The sequence below is a fragment of the Juglans regia genome, chromosome 11 (genome assembly GCF_001411555.2).
Source record: "Juglans regia cultivar Chandler chromosome 11, Walnut 2.0, whole genome shotgun sequence".
Lineage (NCBI taxonomy): Eukaryota > Viridiplantae > Streptophyta > Magnoliopsida > Fagales > Juglandaceae > Juglans > Juglans regia.
In genome coordinates, this window is record NC_049911.1 from 33146315 (window position 1) to 33168025 (window position 21711).

A 21711-nucleotide genomic window follows, 5' to 3' on the forward strand; every position below is an offset into this window, starting at 1 on the left:
TTTTTTCAAAACGATTACGTGACGGTTACATAATTAAATATATTTTCTCTTATTTATATCACATATTTTCTTATATTGCGATTTACAACAAGTCTACAAATCTGTTATTTTTGAGAAAATATATTTACAACTATGATTTATGCAACTGCTGCATAATCGTTTTTAAAAAAATTTAATAAATATGAGATCCACATGAAAAAAATTAATTTTTTAATAATGAACTCCACTCATTTTCAAAGTGATTACGAGGTGTTTATGTATTTCACGATTTTATATAGAATTATTCATTATTTTTTTATTACCAATTATTCTATTATGGTTTACCCACAAGAGATTGCCAATATGATTCTCAATTTATACCTGTATATCCTATACCTTAGTGGATCTTTCATGTGACATATGGTCTAAATTACAAACCAATGACCAATAAAAGTATAAACATAGGTTTGTTTCTCTTGCTGGTTTGAGTAAAAGAAGATATAGTTATAAGTTATGTAAGGGCTGAGTATTCATTTTAAAAAATAAACTGAAATTTATAATAAAAAAATTAATTATTTTTATATAAATTTTATATTTATTTATTTAAAAAAATATATGTACAACGGACTGTATGACTATATATATATTATTTTTTTTATTCATATTAGGGACGGGAGAATGCATCCGAGGACAAAAACCAGCCCAGCCCGTCTGTCCAAAGCTCGAGCACGGACAGACCCGAATGCCTCAAACCAAACTCAAAAGGCCTTTTTCGTGGGAACCCGTAAATGTTTCGGCCTCCAAATAAAACGGAAAACCCAACCTCTGCTAAACCCCCAATTGAAACCCTTGCAAAACCTCCCAAGAGGTTTCCCCCTCCTGGTTATTGCTTTCGATTTTGGAATTATGGATGATGGAGTGGATAATGAGAGACATGAGTACACTCTGGTGGTAAGGAAGCCCTATTCTGGTCTCCCCACCGCATGTCCTTCATGCCTTCCTGTTTACATCTATCTGAAGTTTGCTCAGCTCCCTTTCCGTCTGGATTTCAACTCTACCTACCCCGATTCTGGTAAAATCCTCTTCCCCCTTCTCTCTTGTGCACATGTTTTCTCTCTTTCTTTGTTCCTGTTAATTGGAAGTTAAATGAGAGATTTTGCCTTTCGATTGGTTAGCTTTGTGTTCGAGGCCCTGGATTGCCGAGTGTCACTAGTTTGCTTCTTTTATTGTTCAAATTAATAATTTATAATAAAGTAAATCAGTGCGTATTTCTGGGTTCCGTGGTTGCTTTCTGGCTTACATATAATTAAGTTTTCTTTTGGTAAATTTCCGTATTTTGGTGTTTTTGCTTAGATTCCTTGGCTCACAATTATTCTTCTTTCTCTGTCTCGAGTTCATTTTGATTTAACGTGTCAATAGTGAGATATTCTAGCTGATTGGGGCTACTTATAATGGTGATATTTGGAGCTCGGTTCTTCCGCTATTTACATTACATCTGTTCACGATTATACTTCTGTGTATAGATTTATGCAGCTGCATGGGTGCAAAACTTATGTATACGATCTATGTGGTTTAGACCTTTTTCTGACACTTGCCCAAAAAAGAAAGACATTAGGCTTATGTTCAATGTGTTCGTATTTAAGTAAATTAGCATACTCATCAACACACTCTTTGCTGCTTTCTTTCTTAGATCAAATTCCTTATATTGAGTCTGGTGATTACGTGGCCTACAATAATGAGAATGGTGGGGTGATTGAAAGTTTAAAAAAAGATGGTATTGTTGATTTGGATTCTGAGTTCTACTCAGTCCCAGAATGGTTATCAACAAAAGCGATGGTTAATTCTTGGATTGAAGATGCACTTATGTATGAACTCTGGGTGGGTTCTGATGGTACTCCTGCCAAGAATATCTATTATTCGGATCTTCCATGGCCAATAGGAAAGGTTCTGTTCTTGAAGCAAGTTCACTCAGTCAAGCAACGACTTGGAATAACTAAGGACAATGCCGAGCAAAAGGAACAAGAGGTCCTATATCTTCATAAACTTTGTTGTCTCAGATTTAATACGTTCTCTTTCTTTCAACTAAATGTTGGTAGTCTTCTTTATGCAGCTTGTCTTATATTTTTAAGGGAAAATATGCAAATCCCCTCAAAATTACAACCCAACTTACTTATAAAAAAAAAAAAAAATACAACCCAACTTGCAATCACTCCTCAAACTAGCAATTTCTACAAAGAAATTGAAATGCACTCTTTTCTCCTTAAAAAAGAAAAAATTACCTTTAAAAAATATAAAATATCGTAATAAATTAAAAAAAAATCATTTTTACCGAAATTTTTTTAAAAAAATTAAGAATATTTAAAAAATTTAATTTTTTAAAAGTAGATAACTTATTTTTATTATTTTAAATTTTTTTCATGCTTTTGATATTTTTGTTTTAAATTTTGTTGAGAAAAATTATTCATGTTTTTAAGTTTTTATATTTTTGTTTATTTTTTAAATTAATTCTTAATTGTTATGTTTTAGTTTCAAGAATAATTTTTTAATTTTTATTATTTTAAATTTTATTGTTTCTTTGATTTTCTTTTTTATTAAGGGTGCTTATGTCAAATATTTTAAGAATGCGTATGCTAGAATTTTTTGGTGGTTGGGGGGTGATTGCTAAAATTGATAGTTTGGGGGTGATTGCAATTTGAGTAGTAGTTCGAGAGAAGGGGTTGTGCATTGTTTGCCTTGCTTTATTAACGTGATTTTTTTTTGGTATTATGTTTTGTTGGACAGATTTACAAGAGAGCCAACATTGCATATTCTGCCCTGTCAACTAGGTTAGGGGAGCAGAACTTTCTCTTCGAGAACAGGTGACTCTTTTGGATATCTAATCTGAGATATTTATGTCCTTTAACAACAAAGTGTAGATTGTTTTTTTAATATGAAGTGCAATTAGCTATAACACATTGATGTTCTGTAACTGAACGAGTTATTCCTTTCATGTAGGCCATCCAGTGTGGATGCAGTTTTTCTCGCGCATGCACTTTTGACTCTACAAGCATTATCTGTGAGTCATCAACAAATTTAATTTAGTAAAAACTCACGCATAAACAAATTTGTAGTAGGGCTAACTCTTTCTCAAGAACCATGCATCTGGCTACTGACAGGACCTCACATTTTGTAACTGCATATCTCATAGTTTAACTGTGTGGAAAGGTGCTTTCTTATTTATACTTACTTTACTGTTATGAAAACTTTTACCCATGAACCAGCCCATCCTTAAGCCCAATTTCTCTCCTCTACCCTCTTGTATATAAACTCACCTTACATGCACATGAATCTCTACATGCAAATTTTACCTTCTGTTTCTTTTGACATGCATCTGTATACGCTGACCCTAGGCCGGGGCAGTGCTTATACTTATAATCGTTTGTTAGGTTGTAGTTTGATGTTGCTGTTGGTAGAAATCTTGTGCTCAGTAGATTTTTCTATGCACTTCCTGTGAAGTTTCTTAAAATAGTTCATATTTCCTTAGCTTCAAAAAATTAGCAAGTTTCTTATTAAAAGTCATGCCAACTTTCTTCTTTTTACCTATAAAAAAAAATCATGTCAACTATAATATAAAGCACCCAACATTTAAGAAGCTTACTACATCTTTGCATTTTTATTAATAATCCTTTTGTATCAAACCGTGTAATATATTATGGTAGGGAGAGTAGTAAATATTTTTCTAGTTTTCTTATTAAACGGAGGATCATGTTTCCTGCAATTATGTGCTATCAGGAAACGTCAGTGATGCGGAGCAAACTTTTAGAGCATGCTAATCTTGTAAAGTATGCTGAAAAGCTTAAGATAGAGTTGATAGAGGCAGGTTCTTCATCTTCTTCTGTCCCATATTTTCAGTCAGACCCACCATCATCAACTTCAAGAAGGGGTCCTCCGAACTGGAGTAAGATGCTTTTCAATTCTTACATATAAAAAAAACAATGCTTTTCAATTCTAGATACATTTTTTTTTCATCAAAATGTTTTTAAGTGGTTTTTCTTTGATGAGTGCCTTTCATATTCGGAGTAGATTTTCGAATTTATAGTAGATTATGTTTGGTATTGGTATTAAGATACTTCAAATGAAATAATTGTTGAAAAGAGATTGTTAGAATTACATCAGGATCTCGCTAGTGTTTTGGAATTTCCCAGTTTATATGCAAATTCCTTCTTCCTGATCTGCCAAAACCTTTACCAAAACTCCCTATTTTTTTTAGACTTGAAGCATTGTTTCTTGGAATGGATTCATGATGACCTTTTATATTCAAATTGAAGGGAAGCTACTTCCATAAGGAAAAATTGTGAATTTGAGAAGTTTTTCTGAAGAGAGGAGTGTGGGAAAGGGTTGAGTCGGACATGATCCTTGCCTATCCCTTCTCTCTTCTCTCCTTGACCAAAAGCCTAAATGGCACACCTATATGCATAGCTGAAAAGAAAAAAGGAGCATCTACATGAAAATTATAGGAACTTTGATGAAGTTCAATCAGTTGGACTATATGGATAATATGCCTTGGACCGTATCAAAGTGAATGATATTCACTTTTCCTATGGGTGAGTGTTGTAGATTGTAATGGCTTAAATTTTCATGATTTTCTTCTTTCTTTCCCTTCCTCTTAGCTAGGTGTAAACTCTTGTATGCCCCCCTGTGTACTTGAACTATGCCTATTTATTAATACAAATTTCTTTTACTTATGAAAAAAAAAAAAAAAATCAAATTTTCTCCTTTTTTAGCCCCTCTCCCCTTTTTAATTTTTACTGGAAAGGATTCATTTCTGCCAGTTCATTCTCACAGAACTCTCTTCGGTGTGATCATTTCCCCAGAACATTTTGTGCACTAGTAGAAACTTATTGCAAGGGGATGAACATGGTTTGGATGAGGGATAGATGGAATTGAAATGAATTTATCTCATGTACGCATAGAAAATAGAAACTTATATAGTAATAATGTATTATGCTGGAGCTTTGAAGATAATACGAGGACAATGGAAGAACTCAACACTCTCTTTTAATGCACTTTACCACTGGATGGTTGTCCGCTTACGTTTCTCTAGCTTTAGGTTTCTTTCTCTAGGTAGGTTTATCTACTGTATATTATTTCCTATGTACTTGGATAGGGCTTTTTTTTTTATCATTAATCAAAAAACAAGAATTATGTCTGGTAGTGGTGGTTACCATATAACTGCATGGCTACTTCAACGTCCTTGTTTTATGATTCATATGTACATAAAACATGTCTTGTGCTTTTTGTTGTATCAATGGGCAGACCATGGTTGCTTTTGGTTTCACGTGACCGATCAGTATAGTTAAAATAGTATTTCTAGCCTCAAATAGATTCTATTGCAAAGTTCCATCACTAATACACAAATAATTTATGCTTGAGTTGCATTTATTCCTATCTCATGGATTTCTTGTATCTGCTGTATTGTTATTTTGGCTGATAATTTCTTTCTACAAACAATTTTAAACCATCATAATAAATTATGTTCTAATCACAGGTTCAAAGCCTAGGAGTAAACCCAAGAGGCAAAAGACAAAGGAGGAGAAAACTTTTAGGAGAAGGGCCAAATATTTTTTGGCAACACAGGTTGTTGCAATTTTACTCTTTCTCTCTTTCGTTAGTAGATCTGATGACGAAGTGGAGCTTGACGAAGATGAAGGCTATGGTTATGATGACTAAAAATCATTCATTCACTTATAGACAGACTTGCATTCTCGCATATTTCCCTTTTTTACCAGCCAAGTTTTGCGCCGTGGTAAGGATGAGTTTCCTTACTGTTCTTTTGTTACAGGTTCTATGAGAATTTTGGGAAATAAATAGCCATACAAATCGAAGGATATGATGTGCATTAGATTGAGCTGTATGTTGTGCGGTTCAGAAATGTTCTCCATGTTGTTGGGTTCTGATATTTGATTTTTGAAGGATCCTTGTCAAAGGTTTTTTGCTAAAATTCTCGTCCCAGAAAAGTAATGGGTCTGTATTGTTCCAAATTCTAACAATTTGTCTGAACATTGCACACTCGTGGCATTGGAAAAAAACACTTGAATGGAAATCCGATTTCAATGCGAAGTAGCTTCAGGCCAGCAACTAGGAGCATTAGCATTGGAATATGCGAAGTAGCTTTTTGCCTATAATAGAATTCCATATACAAAACACAGATTTTGCTGCCCAGCCACAACTCAGTTTCCTGTCACAAAATCAGGAGATAACTATCATTCCAGGTGTTCAAATCCAGCCCAGTCACAAAGTACTTTGACTGACATTTCTATATCTTCTGAAGCATAATATGTGCAGAATGAATAAAACAGTGCATCAATCTTATCAGCCAAGCTAGATTGCCTTGAGAAAGAGAAGTATATTGCTGCCTAAACAGTAATGTCCTCCCATCCTGAGTGAAACCGATTAGAATGAAAAGCACTAGTAACTTTCCATCTTATCCCCCTTCCTGTCTGACAATAATGCACAATCACCATACAGAAGGGCTGCTTGGAAATGCCAAGTGCTTTTTGCGAGAATAACATGATACCAATAATGCATATATACAATCTAAGATCATTATCAAATGACCAAGGAATTGTATAACTCAATGGTTCAATCTCCCTACTTTTATAGAATCCATCATTTAAGGAGGATATGGTGAATGTAGAGAAAATGATTATAATCCACCAATCAAGAAAATGAACTTTTGTGCCTTTCAAAATGGAAGATGATATTATCTATTTTTGTAGAGAAAGTTTGAGTGTATGCCGAATGAGTTCTGCACGTGAGTTTGCGTTTGAGTATATTCCGATTGAATTATGCATGTGATTTTGTAAGAATATGAACAAATCCATCTCATTTTGCTTTTTCAAACAATTATAAGCTTCCACAACATATTTGAACTCTTGTCCATAAAGATGTGTTGCACACGCAGCTTTATAAGTCAGGAGCTGCAAATCACCTGCCGTAATTTCTGATACAAGAATGTTGTTACTCAAGTGACGTGTCAACCACCATCTGCATCGAAGCCTCCAACTCTTTCCTGATTTCCACCCTGTAAATATCCTGGGGTTCTTACTAAAATGAATAGAGTCAGGTTGTTCCTGCATATCTTCATTTTCATTCTGGCACACAGACAATTGATCCTCTTCATATTGAGAAAGTTTGATGAAACATGAAGCAAACTCTCTCCATGTATTATACTTTGCATAGGTAGCATCTAAATGCAAAGCTATCATTTCCAATAGGAATTCAAGACCATAATCCCCAATTTGATGCATCCTGACAAGCTTCGCCAATGAATGGGAACATGTTGGGTCCTTCTTTAGGATATCCTCAAAGCAAGCAGAAAGCATTATAGAGTCGTTGGAATTAAAATGTTCCAAAAGACTAGCCTTCAACCTGATAGGAATTGCTGCGCTTGAATGAGAACAGAGCTTCTCTAGCTCATTTAGGGCCTCGTCAACTTGACCACCAATCAGCAACAACTGTATCAAAGGGAGTAAGGCCTCCAACAAAGGGGGTGTTGAGTGAAGAGTTTGTTAAAAATACTTAACTGCATCCATATAATAGTCATTAAGCATTTTCCTATGCAAATTGATGAAGTCCTCGGGATTCTCTGTAGGGTGCGGCAATTGCAAGGGCAACAACCAGGTATTGATACCCCAAAGAGTAGATAAATTCGAAGCATGCTGCATATAATGGCCATGATTAGAGAACAAGGTTTCATTTCCAGTATTTTCATCAGAGTTCATGGAAAAATCTTGAGGCTGGAAGTTCTGCGTATGATTTTCTCCTTGTAGACCAACATCAACATCCATAGATACTTCTCTAGATTGATTAATATCAGAATCCCCAGATATTTGTTTCTCATTCATGATAGAGCTTTCTGAATCACGTCGAGAGGGAATATCAGCCTTGTAAGTATCAATTCCATTATCCCACTCAGAATTTCCAACTGAGTTGATTTACTTATAAAAAAATAAAAATAAAAATTTCCAACTGAGTTGATGAATCTTGTTCCCAACATGTCCAAGCACCTGGGGGAGTAAAACCAGTCTGAATCTCCCCAGTGTATCTCTTTTGGGATAGTTGAGTACCAAAGCTGATATAATGTCAAGCCTAAGACCATATTTGAAATAGGGTCAGCACCAAGTTCACGTTCTTGCTTAACGCAAAGGACAGCCTGATGTGCTTCCTCAATATTATCATGCATAAGACAGAACAGGATGAACTCCAAGTGAACCACAAATTTATCCTCTATTGGGCAATCTTTCATTGATCCAATCTTTCTCATCCAAACGTCATAAATGGTCTCAATTCTGCTGGGGTTGATACAATCATTTTTCATATACCTAAGAAGCGCCATTGAAACCAAATACTTCAAATGATTGTTTGCGGGAGATCTGTCCTTGCATGTCCCTTTTAAGAACATGCTCAGCACACCACCTAATTCTATCCAATTGTGCTGTCTTGCGAGCTTGCGCTACAGATAGCATAACCTGACACAATTTTCCCATCTCACAATCTTCGAGCCAATCTTTGGGCCAAGTCCTAGAACGGAAGATGGCTTGGTCAAAGATAATATAATCCTTTTGACGAGTTTTTCTGGTATGGCGTGCGCATTATCCACGGTTTTATTTAACTTTCTTTTCCGGTTTTTGGCTTTTTCAGCACCGTCTTCTAATTTTACTTCTTGAGCTTTCAACACTATGGAGTCCGAATCCATACCGAACCAAACTACTCTCAAAAGTGCAATTTGTTACACAATGCCGGCGAGAACCTTGACCAAGGAAGGGAACAAAAACACACTCTCAAAATTATGGTGAATGTAGACAATCTATAAGATAGAAAATAAATGGCAAGCATAGATTGCCTGAATAATTTTTTTGAACATACATTTAACTTACAAAATTATTCTTTACAGAGATGCATCTCAACAAATTATAGTGAACTCAATCATTAGTGAGTTTTTTATTTTTATTTTTGTTTGCAGTAAAACGTTATGTTGGCATAATTATGAGCGGCAGATCAGTTCCAACCCATCTGCAAGCTAATTCGTGCATAGAGTCCCCTACCGTAACTCTATTTCGAAACAATATTTTTTCACCTGTGATATCGTAAATTTCAAGACACCAAGCAAGAAGATCATATTATAATGGACAGATTTACCCATGACCAATTTGAGCACAACTCAAAGATTACCATATTAGTTTTAAACCGAAGAGACAGTATAGTAATATCGATACACTAGGTGTTGAACAAAAAATTAATAATAGGAAAATTACTTCAATAAATAAGAAATTAGAGAGTGGGGGAGGGAGCAAATACCATAAAAGCTGTGAAATTGAATAAATTGTGGGTGGTGGCCATAGAAGCAATCGACCCTACTGCAAAAACGCATTGTGAAATCTTGAGAACAAGCCCAGTCAAAGTTCCAGGTCTCCCAGGGAAATTCCTCGGCCTTTACTCCTGTACAAAGCAAATTTAGATTCTTAATGGATCGGAGAAAGAACCCATCTCCCTACTTATTAAAAAACACTGCAAAATCATCAGGAAAATAAAACTCAAAAGCAAATGCTTGGCAACCTACTTTTTTCTAAGACAGCGAACCAGAAAAGCTCACAAAGAATGCAAATGATTCAGGTAACCAAAAATCAAATTGAATGGCTGGTCTCAATCTACATCTGGGTTAGAAGTAGCCGGGAAAAAGGAAATCGCACAACCATGGGACAAGGAAAAAAGTAAGGAAAGGGAAGAAAATTTTTTTGTAGCGGGAAATAGAGAAACAATTGCTGGAGGGAAGGGAGAAAATGAAGAGAAAGGGAGAGAACTCATTGGGCCAAAGAAACAGAATGGAAATACAAGGGAAAGGAAAAAGGCAGTTGTCGGGATTTAACAGAAAAAAAATAAAATAAAAAAAAATAAAAAAATTTGATGGGTGAACAGTATCATGATCGGCGAGTCTAATTTACTGTAGTTTAGAGTTTCACACATCTAAACAAAAAGTCTATTTGCAGGCGTGAAGGAGGAAGGCCCGGTGCACGCCAGCTAGGGTGGCAAAATGCGACAACGTCATTTTCTAAAATTAGAAGAAACGATGCATTTTTTAATGTTGGGTCCTTTATCAAATTCTTCCTCCATTCCTCAAGATAGGGGTGATACTTGCCCCCTACGGGGCGGGACCACCACTCCCCCACCCCTGCATATGTGGCGATGGGAAATTTTTCTCCGTACCCTGCCCCCACCTATGCGGGGGAAGGGTACCTCGTCGGCTGGCCAGGGTGTGGAGGTGGACCTCCATCCGTCCACACCTCCGCATCCTCATCCTGGGCATTCGGCACAGTATAGTTTTTTGGACTCTAAATAGCTTAGAATTGGTTTTTGAGCCACTTTGGGCCCATAATCCATTTTTAGGCCACTTTGAGTCCATAATTTAACTTAAAAAATATATAAATTTAAAAATTGAAATATATATATATATATATATATAGATTGAACTATTAAGTAGATATTAAGTTTCAACTATTAACTAATTATGTAATAATTATCACTAATGTACTAAGCTAAAATAAGTAGTTTACAATTATACAAATTAAGAGAACTAATAAATTATTACACTATTACAAACTCCTCTAAAAAAAAAAATATTACAAATTGTACAATAAACTATTGTAGCAACATTACAATTAATTGTAAATTAACAAAATCATAATTTTTCAATTTGATTTTGGGGTGGAGCTGTAACAGTGAGTTCACTGAGTGATGAGTTGTGTTGACCAATGCTTTTAATTTCGTACCGTACCGGCCGGTACGGCCGAAATTTTTTGTTTCGGCCGTCCGGCCGGTACAGGTACTACATGTGTTCCGTACAGGCCGTACCGGACAGTACTGGCCGTTTCGGCCTAAATTTCGGCCTGTACCGGCCTATATTTCGGCCGGTACCGGCCGATATTTCGGCCTATGTGTTTTTTTGTTTTTTTTTCATTTTTTCAAACTACAAATTTATTTTTTAACTCCTAATTCAGACTAGACTATTTATAATTTATATATATGTATTTATATATAATTTATTTATATATAAACTATTATTTTGAAATATAATTTTTATATATATTTATATATATAATTTATTTATATATCGACTATCCCGAAACGCTATCCCGAAACGGTACCGGTACCGAAATATTTCATTCCAGTGCCTTGACCGGTACGTCGTCCGATACGGTATTCAAAACATTGGTGTTGACTGCTGTGAGACTGAAAATCAAGATCATAAAAGTTAATAAGTTATAAAACCTGAAATATTAATAAGTTAAAAATAAAACAAATTAGAATTAAAAAGTTATAAAGATGAAACAAAATTTTAAATGCAAAAAATAATTAATAGAGAAATTGTGCAAACCATGGCAATGGTGGATTCAATACAAAATCATACTGCATCGGAGGTAGCCGTAGACACCGTCTCATATATCACTATAAGTATTAAATTTGAAATCAAATTAATGAATACCAATTAAATAAATATAAATAAAAGAAAATAAGAAATTAGAAATTTCTAATACCAGATCTAGGCTGATCATCACCCTTCTCCTTAACGTCGGCCTCCTCCTTGACGTCGGCCTCCTCATACTCGAGAGCATCTGTAACATGAATTGGAGTTCTCTTAATCCAATTATGTGCGCAAATCAAAACCTCTACAGTGGCAGGAGCTAATGAACTCCGAAATGAATCTAATACACGCCTTCCGGTACTAAAGGCCGACTCTGAGGCTATAGTGCTAACAGGGATGGCCAAAAGTGTGCGGATTATCTCTCCAAAGATGAGATATTTTACGGTATTCACCTTCCACTAACTTAATATATCGAAATCTCGTGAAAATGGTAGAATCTCTACTGCTAAGTATCTGTTTATCTCTGATTGAGCCTCTACAGAACTCCGGAAGAATGGAGATTGCTCATACCTCTCACCCCACTCAAATTTATGTCTTTTCCCAACCTCGACTTCAGGAAACTGTGAGTCTGAGGCTGAGGGGGTAGGTGTAGGTGTCGCAATATTACCTCCCCGCATGGTGGAAAACTCATCAAATAATCTACCAAGAGTTTCCTGAACCCTTGCTGCAATAAGCTTCATTCATACTTGCCCGTACGCAAGGCCCAATCCAAATATCATGCCATCCAACTTATACCTCGAGTTAAAGACGACAACTACATATAATAAAATATTAGCCCTAGTTAAATCTCCCCAATACTTATCGTACTTTGTCCTCATAATCAATGTCATCTCTCGCAGCCTAATGTGACCACCTATGACCATATCATCTAATTATTCTTTTACCTATATATTTGCTGACATACAACATTGGATATATGATACAAAGTTCCAGTTAACCTTGTGGTGACATCGTAAAAAAGTTTCAAAAACTCTACAAAAATAGCTACAATTTTCCAATCATCATCTACGGGTTTCCCCAATCTCCCGTGATCATCAAAATATTTAACATATTGGATATCATCGTCACCCAATAATGCAAATGCTAGCTTATATTCTTGGGCTGCCTCCAACATAAAAAATGTTGAGTTCCATCGTGTAGGCATATCAGTACAAAGACCATTCTTAGATGTTAGGCCCGCAGATCTCGCAACAACCTTGAATTTCTCCAATCTCGAAGGAGAAGATCTCACCCATCTCGAAGGAGAATATCTCACCCATCTCACAGCAGTCCTAACCCGAGCAATCGAGTCATGAAGATCCCTCAAACCATCAGTGACAATCAAATTTAGAATATATACCGCACATCTCACATGCAAACATTCACCAACAATAAGTGTCTTATTTGCCTATCCAAGATAGGTTTTCAGATGTACCAATGCGACATCGTTAGACGAGGCATTATCGACTGTGACTATAACAACTCAGGTCAACCCTCGCTCCTTTATTGCGACCTCCAAGGCATTCCCAATTGTCTCACCCTTATGAACGGTGATTTTACAATGTCCAATGACAATCAATAAAATGCACAGTCAAAGACATATAATTAAAATTTTAGACCGATGTCCAAGTGTCAGTGGTGAGACAAACAAATTGATCCGCTAATTAACCCATCAACTTCTCATTTTCAATGTAAAAATATTTTTTTACATCCTTTGCCATCGTGTGGCGAGATTGAATATTAAACCTTGGTTTCAAGTAGTGAGTGGGAATACGCTTGGAATCATTTCCCATCAATAAGTTGAAAATGTAGCTCGTCCATGATGACCATACGAGCTAGGTGTCTTCTACACTCATCAAGATCATACTTAGTATACCCCCTCAAAGTTGCACTCCCACTAGTCTCATCCGCTATTTTTTGAAGTCTAATTTCTAGCCTAAATTGGCTTTATCTTGTAATGATCTTAATATTTGACTTTTTTTACATTGCTCTTCTAAGTGCACCTTTAATTATGAGGTGCCATGTTTCCTATAGTAACATCCATAAATTTTTCCACAATGGTTACACTTGGCTTGGAGGTTACTTGGGTTACCACCCTCTAGTTTGGTGAAATGACTCCAAACTATTGAAGCAGGATTCTTGCTGGGTTTGGGAGCGGGGCAAGGTGCCGTAGGGCTAGGGGTATGGGTATGAGTAGAAATGGTAGGTATAGGTGTAGGTGTAGGGGTAGGGGTGCCCTCGGCCTGAAAATGAGAGCTTGCACTAGAATCTGCTGGCATATCCATGAACTCAAGCAAATAAGAAATCTAAAATCATAGAAAATATAGCAACATGCCAAACAATTAATATCCTGATGATCTTTAATTTTGGACACGATAAAAAAAATAAAAAATATCATGATTGAATGGATAAGAACTACTACGAAAACACGATAAAAAAAATTAAAAAATATTAAGTACTTTGGTTATATATGTAGTAAAGTATCTTAACAATATAGTTTCTTAGACTTGAAAGAGTATAAGCATAGCAAAAATATAATGAACATAAAAAAAAAGTAGAATAAAAAAAAATATCACTTGACATTCATATACATATATATATATATATATATTTCATCTTAATTAATTATATTGTATTTCAAAATACCCTAGTGCATTCTTTCTTTCTTTTTTGTTCAATTTGGTACGGAACATGAAATTCTGTTTTTAAACCCCTAAATTAATTTTTGAAACCCCTAGTGCATAACATTCTTTTTTTTTTTTAAACTCCTAAATTAATTTAGAGTTTTTAATCTTTGAAACCCCTAAATTAATTTAAGGTATTTCGTAGCAATTTTTTTCTTTAAAACCCTAAATTAATTTAGGGTATTTCGAAACTCTAAATTAACAATATAGTTTCTTAGACTTGAAAGACTATAAGCATAGCAACTATATAATGAATATAAAAAAAAATAGAATAAAAAAAGTATGACTTGACATTCATATATATATATATATGTATTATATTTCATCCTAATTAATTATATTGTATTTCGAAATACCCTAGTGCATTCTATTTTTTTTTTTTTTTTGTTCAATTTGGTAGGGAACATGAAATTCTATTTTTAAACCCCTAAATTAATTTTTTAACTCCTAGTGCATAGCAATTTTTTTCTTTGAAACCCCTAAATTAATTTAGGGTTTCAATCCAAATTAATTAGATACAAATAATATAATGATTCAGTGATTCACACACATTACATAATGCAAACAAAAAATAAAAAACAAAAACAAACGGACGAGACTCACGGGAGTCATTCAAAGTTCAAACCACATGCACAATCTAAACTCCACAGCACACAATTCACAAAATCACATCCTCCATCTTCGATAAAACCCATCATTCCACCAATCTCCATTAAATATATAAATCACAAAAAAAAAAAAAAAATTGAATTTATGGTTTCTTACCTTTTGACCTTCGGTGACGGCGATGCAAAGAGAGGGACCGGGTGCTGCGCCGAGAACTCAGAGAGAGGGAGAGACTGAGAGCGAGGGAGAAGTGAGCGAGCCGAGAGGGTCCAGGGAGATGAAGGTTTGGGAATCGGGAGGCGGGCCAGGGGGTGGGTTTTGATATAAACCCAGGCATATGTGGGGGACGTCGTTTCATGCCTGAGTTTTTTTTTTTTTTTAATATATAATATAAACATGCGGGGTGGGGCGGGGCGAGATCACCCCCATCCCGCCCCCGACCCTAGTGGTAGACCTAGATGAGGGCGGGTGGCTCTGCCCCCCACATATGCCAGACGGGGTGATTCGACCCACCGCATGGGGGCGGGGCGGGGCCATGCTGCCCACCCCTACCTCAAGATCAACATTCCCTTCCTCCTCCACTCGACAAAACGTTTCTCTGGCCCATTTTTCTAAATATTTGAATCCTTTTTTATTTTCAAAACGATTTATCTGTTTCGTGAAAAGATTTGATGTCCGCTTTTTTCTTATTTTAGATTTCATTTTTGTTCCTGTTGCTCTAGGTGTTCATTGATGAGAGATTTGATACCATGTATATTTTGCATGGAAATCCAGCTAACTTTTTTCTTCTGAGTTTCTCGAAGCCATAAATCTTAGAGTGTACCTATTGGAACTTGGAACTAACTTCCGTTTTTTTCCTGGGTTTTCTTGAGAGCCAAACATAGTATCAACCAGAAATTTCTACTGTGAACATTGGGCTACTTAGGATATAATTTATTTTGGCTTGGCTAGTTCATGAAGGTTTTCTTGACAAAAGATAAAAAAGAAAAGGCTTAAACTTTCTATATCTCTCTGGATTTGATATATCGTAGTGGCCGAAAATCTTGCTCTTTGCATTTCCTCTAAAAGGGAAACCTACCCTTAGTATTTAACCAGTCACTTATCTGAACATGCGGAACAAATTTGTGTAGCCCATTGCCAATTCCATTTGTAAATTAAGCACAAAAATGAATTATCCTTTTTTTTTTTCCTTTTTTTGCTGCCTACAGAACACACAAACCCATCGGAGAATTAATAAATCAGGCCACGTACATTAACCTCAGACGGACAAAACAGGATGATTGATAACCTAGAACAAAAAAATGATGGAAAATAATTGAAATTTTTTAGAATATACATGTTACAAACTTCCTAGTCCCCATCTGATGTTTATCAATCATACCATCTGATTGATAACCTAGAACAAAAAAATGATGGAAAATAGTTGAAATTTTTTTAGAATATACATGTTACAAACTTCCTAGTCCCAACTAGTTCACGGGTTCCAGGTTAATCTATTTCCACTTCTATTATCCTTGTTCATCTGACAATTAAATGGAGAAATAATTTGGAGATGGAATCCAAATTACCCTATTCTACCTTACTGAGTTAACAGGTTGTTATATTTGTCATTACAATGATGCCCATTAATTGCTAAAGTACGCAACAGAATACCATGTTGCATTTTATCACCACTTGAACTGTGCAGTCATTCTGTCCTCTCCCATTGCTTAACAAGAACAGCGTATCCTTCAGCAGAACTAGATGCAAATTCTGTCAATGAGCTCATGGCAACTGACATTCCAGCACAAAGCACCCTTATTGCAACTTCAGCCATTTTCTCTGCAGTCTTTACCTCTTCTTCTACCTGGCCAGCCTCCACCATTTTCATATAATTTCCGTCGAATTCTTCGGATGACCCACCTCCATATCTCTTTGATCCAACTGGTGCATGGGGAGAATCCTCTCTTAGCTGTTGAGCATAGATAGAGCCCATCCCAGCTGCAAAAAAGTCTAGTCCATCAAGCACTGGCGTTTCTCTGATGGCATCAAGAACCTTTGACCATTGGATGCAGAGTCCAAATATTGGTAGGGTTCCACTAGAACGGCGAGGAGAAAAAGGTACTTTTGAAGTGTCGGGACCGGACTGGACACACCGGAGTAGCCAGCCCGTTAGTACACGCGCATAGGATCGTTGAGAAGTGATCCATGACCCGAAACAGACTTGCCAATTCCTGAGTTCTGTTTGAAGATTGGCAGCTGAAGTTGCTAACCTGTGCGGCTCAGTTATTGACATGGAAGAGGGTTTTCTTACATCTATTTTTGAAGGCATTCCAGCTAGTAAAAGCTTGGCTTCGTCTGATGTCCGCTTCTGTGACTGATGACACCCTGCCATTTCCTTCCACATCCTTTCCAACCTGTAAGTTTCCCAATATTCACCTTGTCAGAAAAATTTAGAAGTGTCGGATTCGTAGTATACATCCAAAAGCTAAGGTCAACAATTAGAAAATTGTTTCATAATTTGTTAAGAGTTTAAAGGAGGGAGGGGTTGGGAACCAATTCATCATGGATAAAAGTGGATGCACACATCATCACCAACAAGAAGAGACCTTTGATAGGAAATAGGAGCCATCATTGAAAACGATGATACATGGATACGGGCTTCAAAGTTTCAAAAATGGAAGTAGTTTTATCAGTCAACGTCGTTTGTTTTAATAACGACTTAAAATTTTTATATAATGGCTCCATTCATGATAATAAACTTTAGCTAAAAAATGACAACTCAAGGAGAAAATAGTGGAATCTCCAAGTTGGTAAACAGTTGATTTGAGTTGGAGGGAATGATTCCACATGGTACACAAATGACTACGAGATTACCCTCGTACTAATTCAAGAAGTTGAGGCTGCAATTCTTCATCCCTGAGAGTTTCGATCCTCTTTGAAATAGCTTCAACTGAGTGTATTGAAACTTTCATCTGGGTATGCAGATCTCTAATGGCTGCCCTTGTTTTATCAACTGAAATGGGGTCCTCTTCTTTTTTCTCTTGGTTCCTGAGTTGCATACATTTTTTCTCATAGGCAATTCGAACCTTTTCGCCAGACTGTTTATGAAGGTAACAAAGACAGCGGTCAGATTACATTGTTATTCTTACCAGTGTTTGTTTTGCCTAAAATTCGTGAAGAAAATAAAAAAGATAAAGATAAATCAATGAAAACACAATTTTGCGTTCAACAGTATCATCTAACAAGTAATTTTCAAAACAAGCAAGCAAGTCAGATCTAGTGGAAAATCAGAAAAGAAAATCATTTTTCAAAGAGATTGCTATATACTTCTCCAAAGTCAGGTTTGGCTTCTGGTTTCTACCTACTAACTTTCCTTAAGTTACTTAGATGTCTTGTCCAAGTATTAAATCATGCGTTCGACCATTCAATAAAATTATTTCTATAGCCTCATGTAGCACCTGCTACTGCTTGCTTACACGCACACACAAGCAGAAACACATACATATACTCGACACATATGTATCGGTAATTTTGTTCATTGAAAGGAAGTCTTATCTAGGAGGTTAGGCTTTTGTTACATTTTGCATGTGTATCTTCTCAGAAAATGTCATCTGAGAGTCAGAAATTAGCGACTGTTAAAAGTCAGTGGGTGGGAGTTAAGAAGTATTACCCTGACTTCCTCATAGAGTTTCTTCTCCCAAGCGTATAACCTTTCCAATGTCGACTGGTGACTACCTGAATACATGCATGGTTCCTCCAAATAGTCACTACCGCTTTCATAACCTTCATCTCTCGAGCTTGAAGGATTAATTAAAAAAGTTGATGAGGTCTTGCAAGATGAAGCTGAGCGGAATAAAGCTACTGGGTTCAACATTTTCGTGGCTGCAAAAAATAAAAATAAATACCCTTAGTTGGTCTCCTGAAAATTTAAGCAGATATAAAGCAAAACCAGAGAAAAGTACATCCTTTGATGAAGATTACACAAGTCCAACATACAAGAAAGCAATTGAGACTAACAACTGTAAAGAAAAATAAAAATAAATTATAATATCTAATGGACACTCGCCTATTCAATGCTCATTTTTGGGATTTCATAGTCACTTTAACGTAATATCACTATAATTTCTTAAATATTAGATTGCATATCGAAAAAAAGATGTGCATAGATGCAAAGGGCTGGACAGGAATTTGAACAGAGTACAGGCAGAGCAAAGAAGACTATCTGTGGAATTATTCCATACGTGTGAGTTCACTGGTGGTTGATGCATACTGAGGTCTGCTAGCTTCTAATAACGCTGAAACGTCATTGGCTGAATTGCAAACAATCATGAATTGAGACTCAAGATCCTTGACCACTTCTGCCATGCTCGTTGGCCTGCGATTAACATAAACAGTAAAACCTGGTGTTTCTTCCTTGGCTTCTTGATCACCTACTGCCATTTCTTGATTATAAGTTTCAACTTTTTCGAAGGTTTGACCTTTTGGTATTTCTATGCTTGCATGGTGCGATCGTAAGCCTGTCATCTGATGCTCAGTTTCAGTTCCGCTATCCGTTTCTTCCACCCCATTCTTCTCTTCATCGATATCTTCAACGATTCCTTCTCTGGTGCAGTTTAGATCAATTTTAGCTCTTTCTTCTGTCAGATTTACCTTGTCATCAGATTTTTCTTGTTCGGTTTCCTCTTCTAATTCCGGAATCCCTTCTTCTTCTCGGACATGCCTTAGACCTCTAATGTCATCATCCATGACTGAATGACCGAAACTACTACGTGTAGGGTAGCCATAGTAGTCAACTGATGAAAATGGATTCCAGAAGAAATCCCATTGGGATGCTTGGGGCGAAGGTGGAGGAATATTGGGTCTGTTGATCGGGGAATAAGAAAAGAATGAAGAACTTAACTGTGAGGATTGCATCTCAAAAAAGCCATCAACGCCAAAATGGTGCATTGGTGAGTAAGTTTCAACTCGGACAGTCTCTGGTGACTGAGGTCTCTCCTCAACCAACACAGCTGGCTCCCCACCAGATCTCAGATAATTTACGTTCACGCATGAATTAGGCTGAGACTGAATTGGAGTTGATGGTAAGGACTTAGATGAAAACGTGATGAAACTGGGACTGGATTTCTGTGCAGGTGTGAAAGGTGGGGTGATGAATGAATCTAATAGGAACTCACGAGGCTCATCTCCATCGATATAATCACGAAGAGCAGCCGAAACTCTTTTTAAGGACTGGATATAGGCTATGTGTCCAGAAGCAAATCGGCTTCTCTCCTCAACCGCCTGTTTGATGAATCTCTTGCGATCTTTACAAAGCTGAACTGCCTCTTCATCATCCAGCTTTGATGTGGAGCATCCCATCTCCCACTTTTGCTTTCCCTTTCCCTTTCCCTCTTCCCTCTACGAACTCTTTGGGCTCAAACTGAAATGGAGATCACAACGGTATCCTTCCGTTTTCCTCACCAGAATCATAAGGAATCCTGGGCTGTTGAAAGGGAAAGAAAGTTTAGTAACTCTAAAAATGTAGAGTGCAAGAAACAGAAGCAGAACTGGAAAATATTTAATTTGAATCATGGTCAAAGCAGCTAGTTTGCAGAAACCTGACCGTTAATGCAAAATAAATAAATAAATCATTTGAGAAAATAATTTTAGCAAAAGAAAGAAGGAATTGAGAAAAGGAAAAAAAGAAAGTCTTTTGGTAGTATGACCAACGGAGAGAGATCACACCAAAAGAAGATAAAGGGTTAAAGTAGAGAGAAAAAATTGCATACAAAAAGAGGGATGAGAAAACGAAAAGAGAAGAATAATTTACAGAGGTCACATGGTGAACTCTGCAACTGTCCCAAACCAGAACTGGAAACTGGTGGAAATTTAACCCCATCAAAGCCCATTTGGGGGGATTCAAACAAAATTTGAACAGAAAATTATCTTTGAAATTAAATAAAAAAAAAAAAACGAAGAATGTAACATCAAAGCAGAAAACAAATTTCAAAATGCAAGAATTTTTAGGACAACATGCTCATGAAAAAAATCAACCAACTCTAACCAGAGCTTCATACGACTAGTAATAAGAAACTTAACAGAAGAAGAAGAAGATACTTGGTAAAGTACACCAATTCATTTGAAAAATAAAACGATATGTTATATTAAAACATTAAGAGTATCAATATTTGTATCTCTTGCTGAAAGTTTCTGAAATTCAAGAGCTTCATACAACGAAAAAAAAAATAAGAAAAAAGGACGTTTTCAAATGATTGGGAAATTGTACAGGGAATTGAGACTAATTTGAGGCTTAATGGACTACAGTGGAGAAGCATACCTGGTTATTGCGGGCGGGAATAAGACGATGGAGCTTGATTACACAGAGAGAGAGAGAGAGAGAGAGAGAGAGAGAGACGTTGAGAAAAGCAACGGTCGAAACTCAAGTGGAAGATTTGAAAACAACGTAAAGAAACAAAATTAGTTCGAGCTTCTTACTATTCGTACAACCTCCACACTCCATATTATTTTTAATTTTTATTATTTTTTTATTAAATATTTATTATATAAATAATGAATAAAAAATTTAAAAAAATTTAAAAAAAATAAACTTAAAAAAAAATTTAAAAAAAATATTAAAAATTTAAAAAAGTGTAGAGTGTGGAGTGTGTTGTGTAGCAAAACTCAAATAAAAGAGAGCGCAGAACGAGGAACAGAGAATATGACTCCTCATGCTTTTTGCCCTTCATGCTTCCGTGAAATTTCCTAGAGTGCCACTCTCTCAAAATTATCTATTTTCTGAAGGAAAATGGTTAATAATTTACATGGACAACCCCAAAGATCTCGTATCATAGTTTTAAATGGATAAAATGGTTAATATTTAATGCAATAATTCGTTGTATAATTATTAAAAAAAAAACAATCTTTAGTTTTAGCGGTATATTATATTTTAATGGAAATGCTACTTTGGCCCGGGTTTGCTTCTTGGACTGTTAATGAATTTTAATTTTTTTAAATACTTAAATAAGTTATTACTAGAATATA

The 21711-nt window shown here is 36.0% G+C and overlaps 2 protein-coding genes and 1 pseudogene across 2 annotated transcripts; 1 reads left to right on the plus strand and 2 right to left on the minus strand.

The window, feature by feature from the left end:
- Positions 1 to 616: 616 nt before the first annotated feature.
- On the plus strand, positions 617 to 6078 carry LOC108984407 (mitochondrial outer membrane import complex protein METAXIN-like). Its single transcript, XM_018956353.2, has 6 exons — positions 617 to 1051; positions 1670 to 2004; positions 2761 to 2837; positions 2974 to 3034; positions 3751 to 3916; positions 5507 to 6078. The coding sequence occupies exons 1-6, from the start codon at positions 658 to 660 to the stop codon at positions 5686 to 5688; spliced, it is 1215 nt and encodes a 404-aa protein (XP_018811898.2). The 5' UTR covers positions 617 to 657; the 3' UTR covers positions 5689 to 6078.
- Positions 5790 to 9850, minus strand: LOC108983190 (annotated as a pseudogene).
- A 6142-nt stretch (positions 9851 to 15992) lies between these two features.
- LOC108982396 (protein ROLLING AND ERECT LEAF 2-like) lies at positions 15993 to 21078 on the minus strand. The gene is made up of 5 exons (XM_035682978.1): positions 21008 to 21078; positions 18933 to 20173; positions 18362 to 18573; positions 17566 to 17789; positions 15993 to 17105 (listed from the first exon to the last, which is right to left on the minus strand). The coding sequence occupies exons 2-5, from the start codon at positions 20047 to 20049 to the stop codon at positions 16397 to 16399; spliced, it is 2262 nt and encodes a 753-aa protein (XP_035538871.1). The 5' UTR covers positions 20050 to 20173; positions 21008 to 21078; the 3' UTR covers positions 15993 to 16396.
- Between the last annotated feature and the right edge of the window lie 633 nt (positions 21079 to 21711).

Coding starts and splice junctions, on each gene's coding strand:
- LOC108984407 (XM_018956353.2), top strand. CDS start 658: ATGCATCCGAGGACAAAAACCAGCCCAGCCCGTCTGTCCAAAGCTCGA. Junction 2,838..2,973: donor AACTTTCTCTTCGAGAACAG/GTGACTCTTTTG, acceptor CCTTTCATGTAG/GCCATCCAGTGTGGATGCAG. Junction 3,917..5,506: donor AAGGGGTCCTCCGAACTGGA/GTAAGATGCTTT, acceptor TTCTAATCACAG/GTTCAAAGCCTAGGAGTAAA.
- LOC108982396 (XM_035682978.1), bottom strand. CDS start 20,049: ATGGGATGCTCCACATCAAAGCTGGATGATGAAGAGGCAGTTCAGCTT. Junction 18,574..18,932: donor AACCACCAGTGAACTCACAC/GTATGGAATAAT, acceptor TATTTTTTGCAG/CCACGAAAATGTTGAACCCA. Junction 17,790..18,361: donor AACTCTATGAGGAAGTCAGG/GTAATACTTCTT, acceptor CTTCATAAACAG/TCTGGCGAAAAGGTTCGAAT.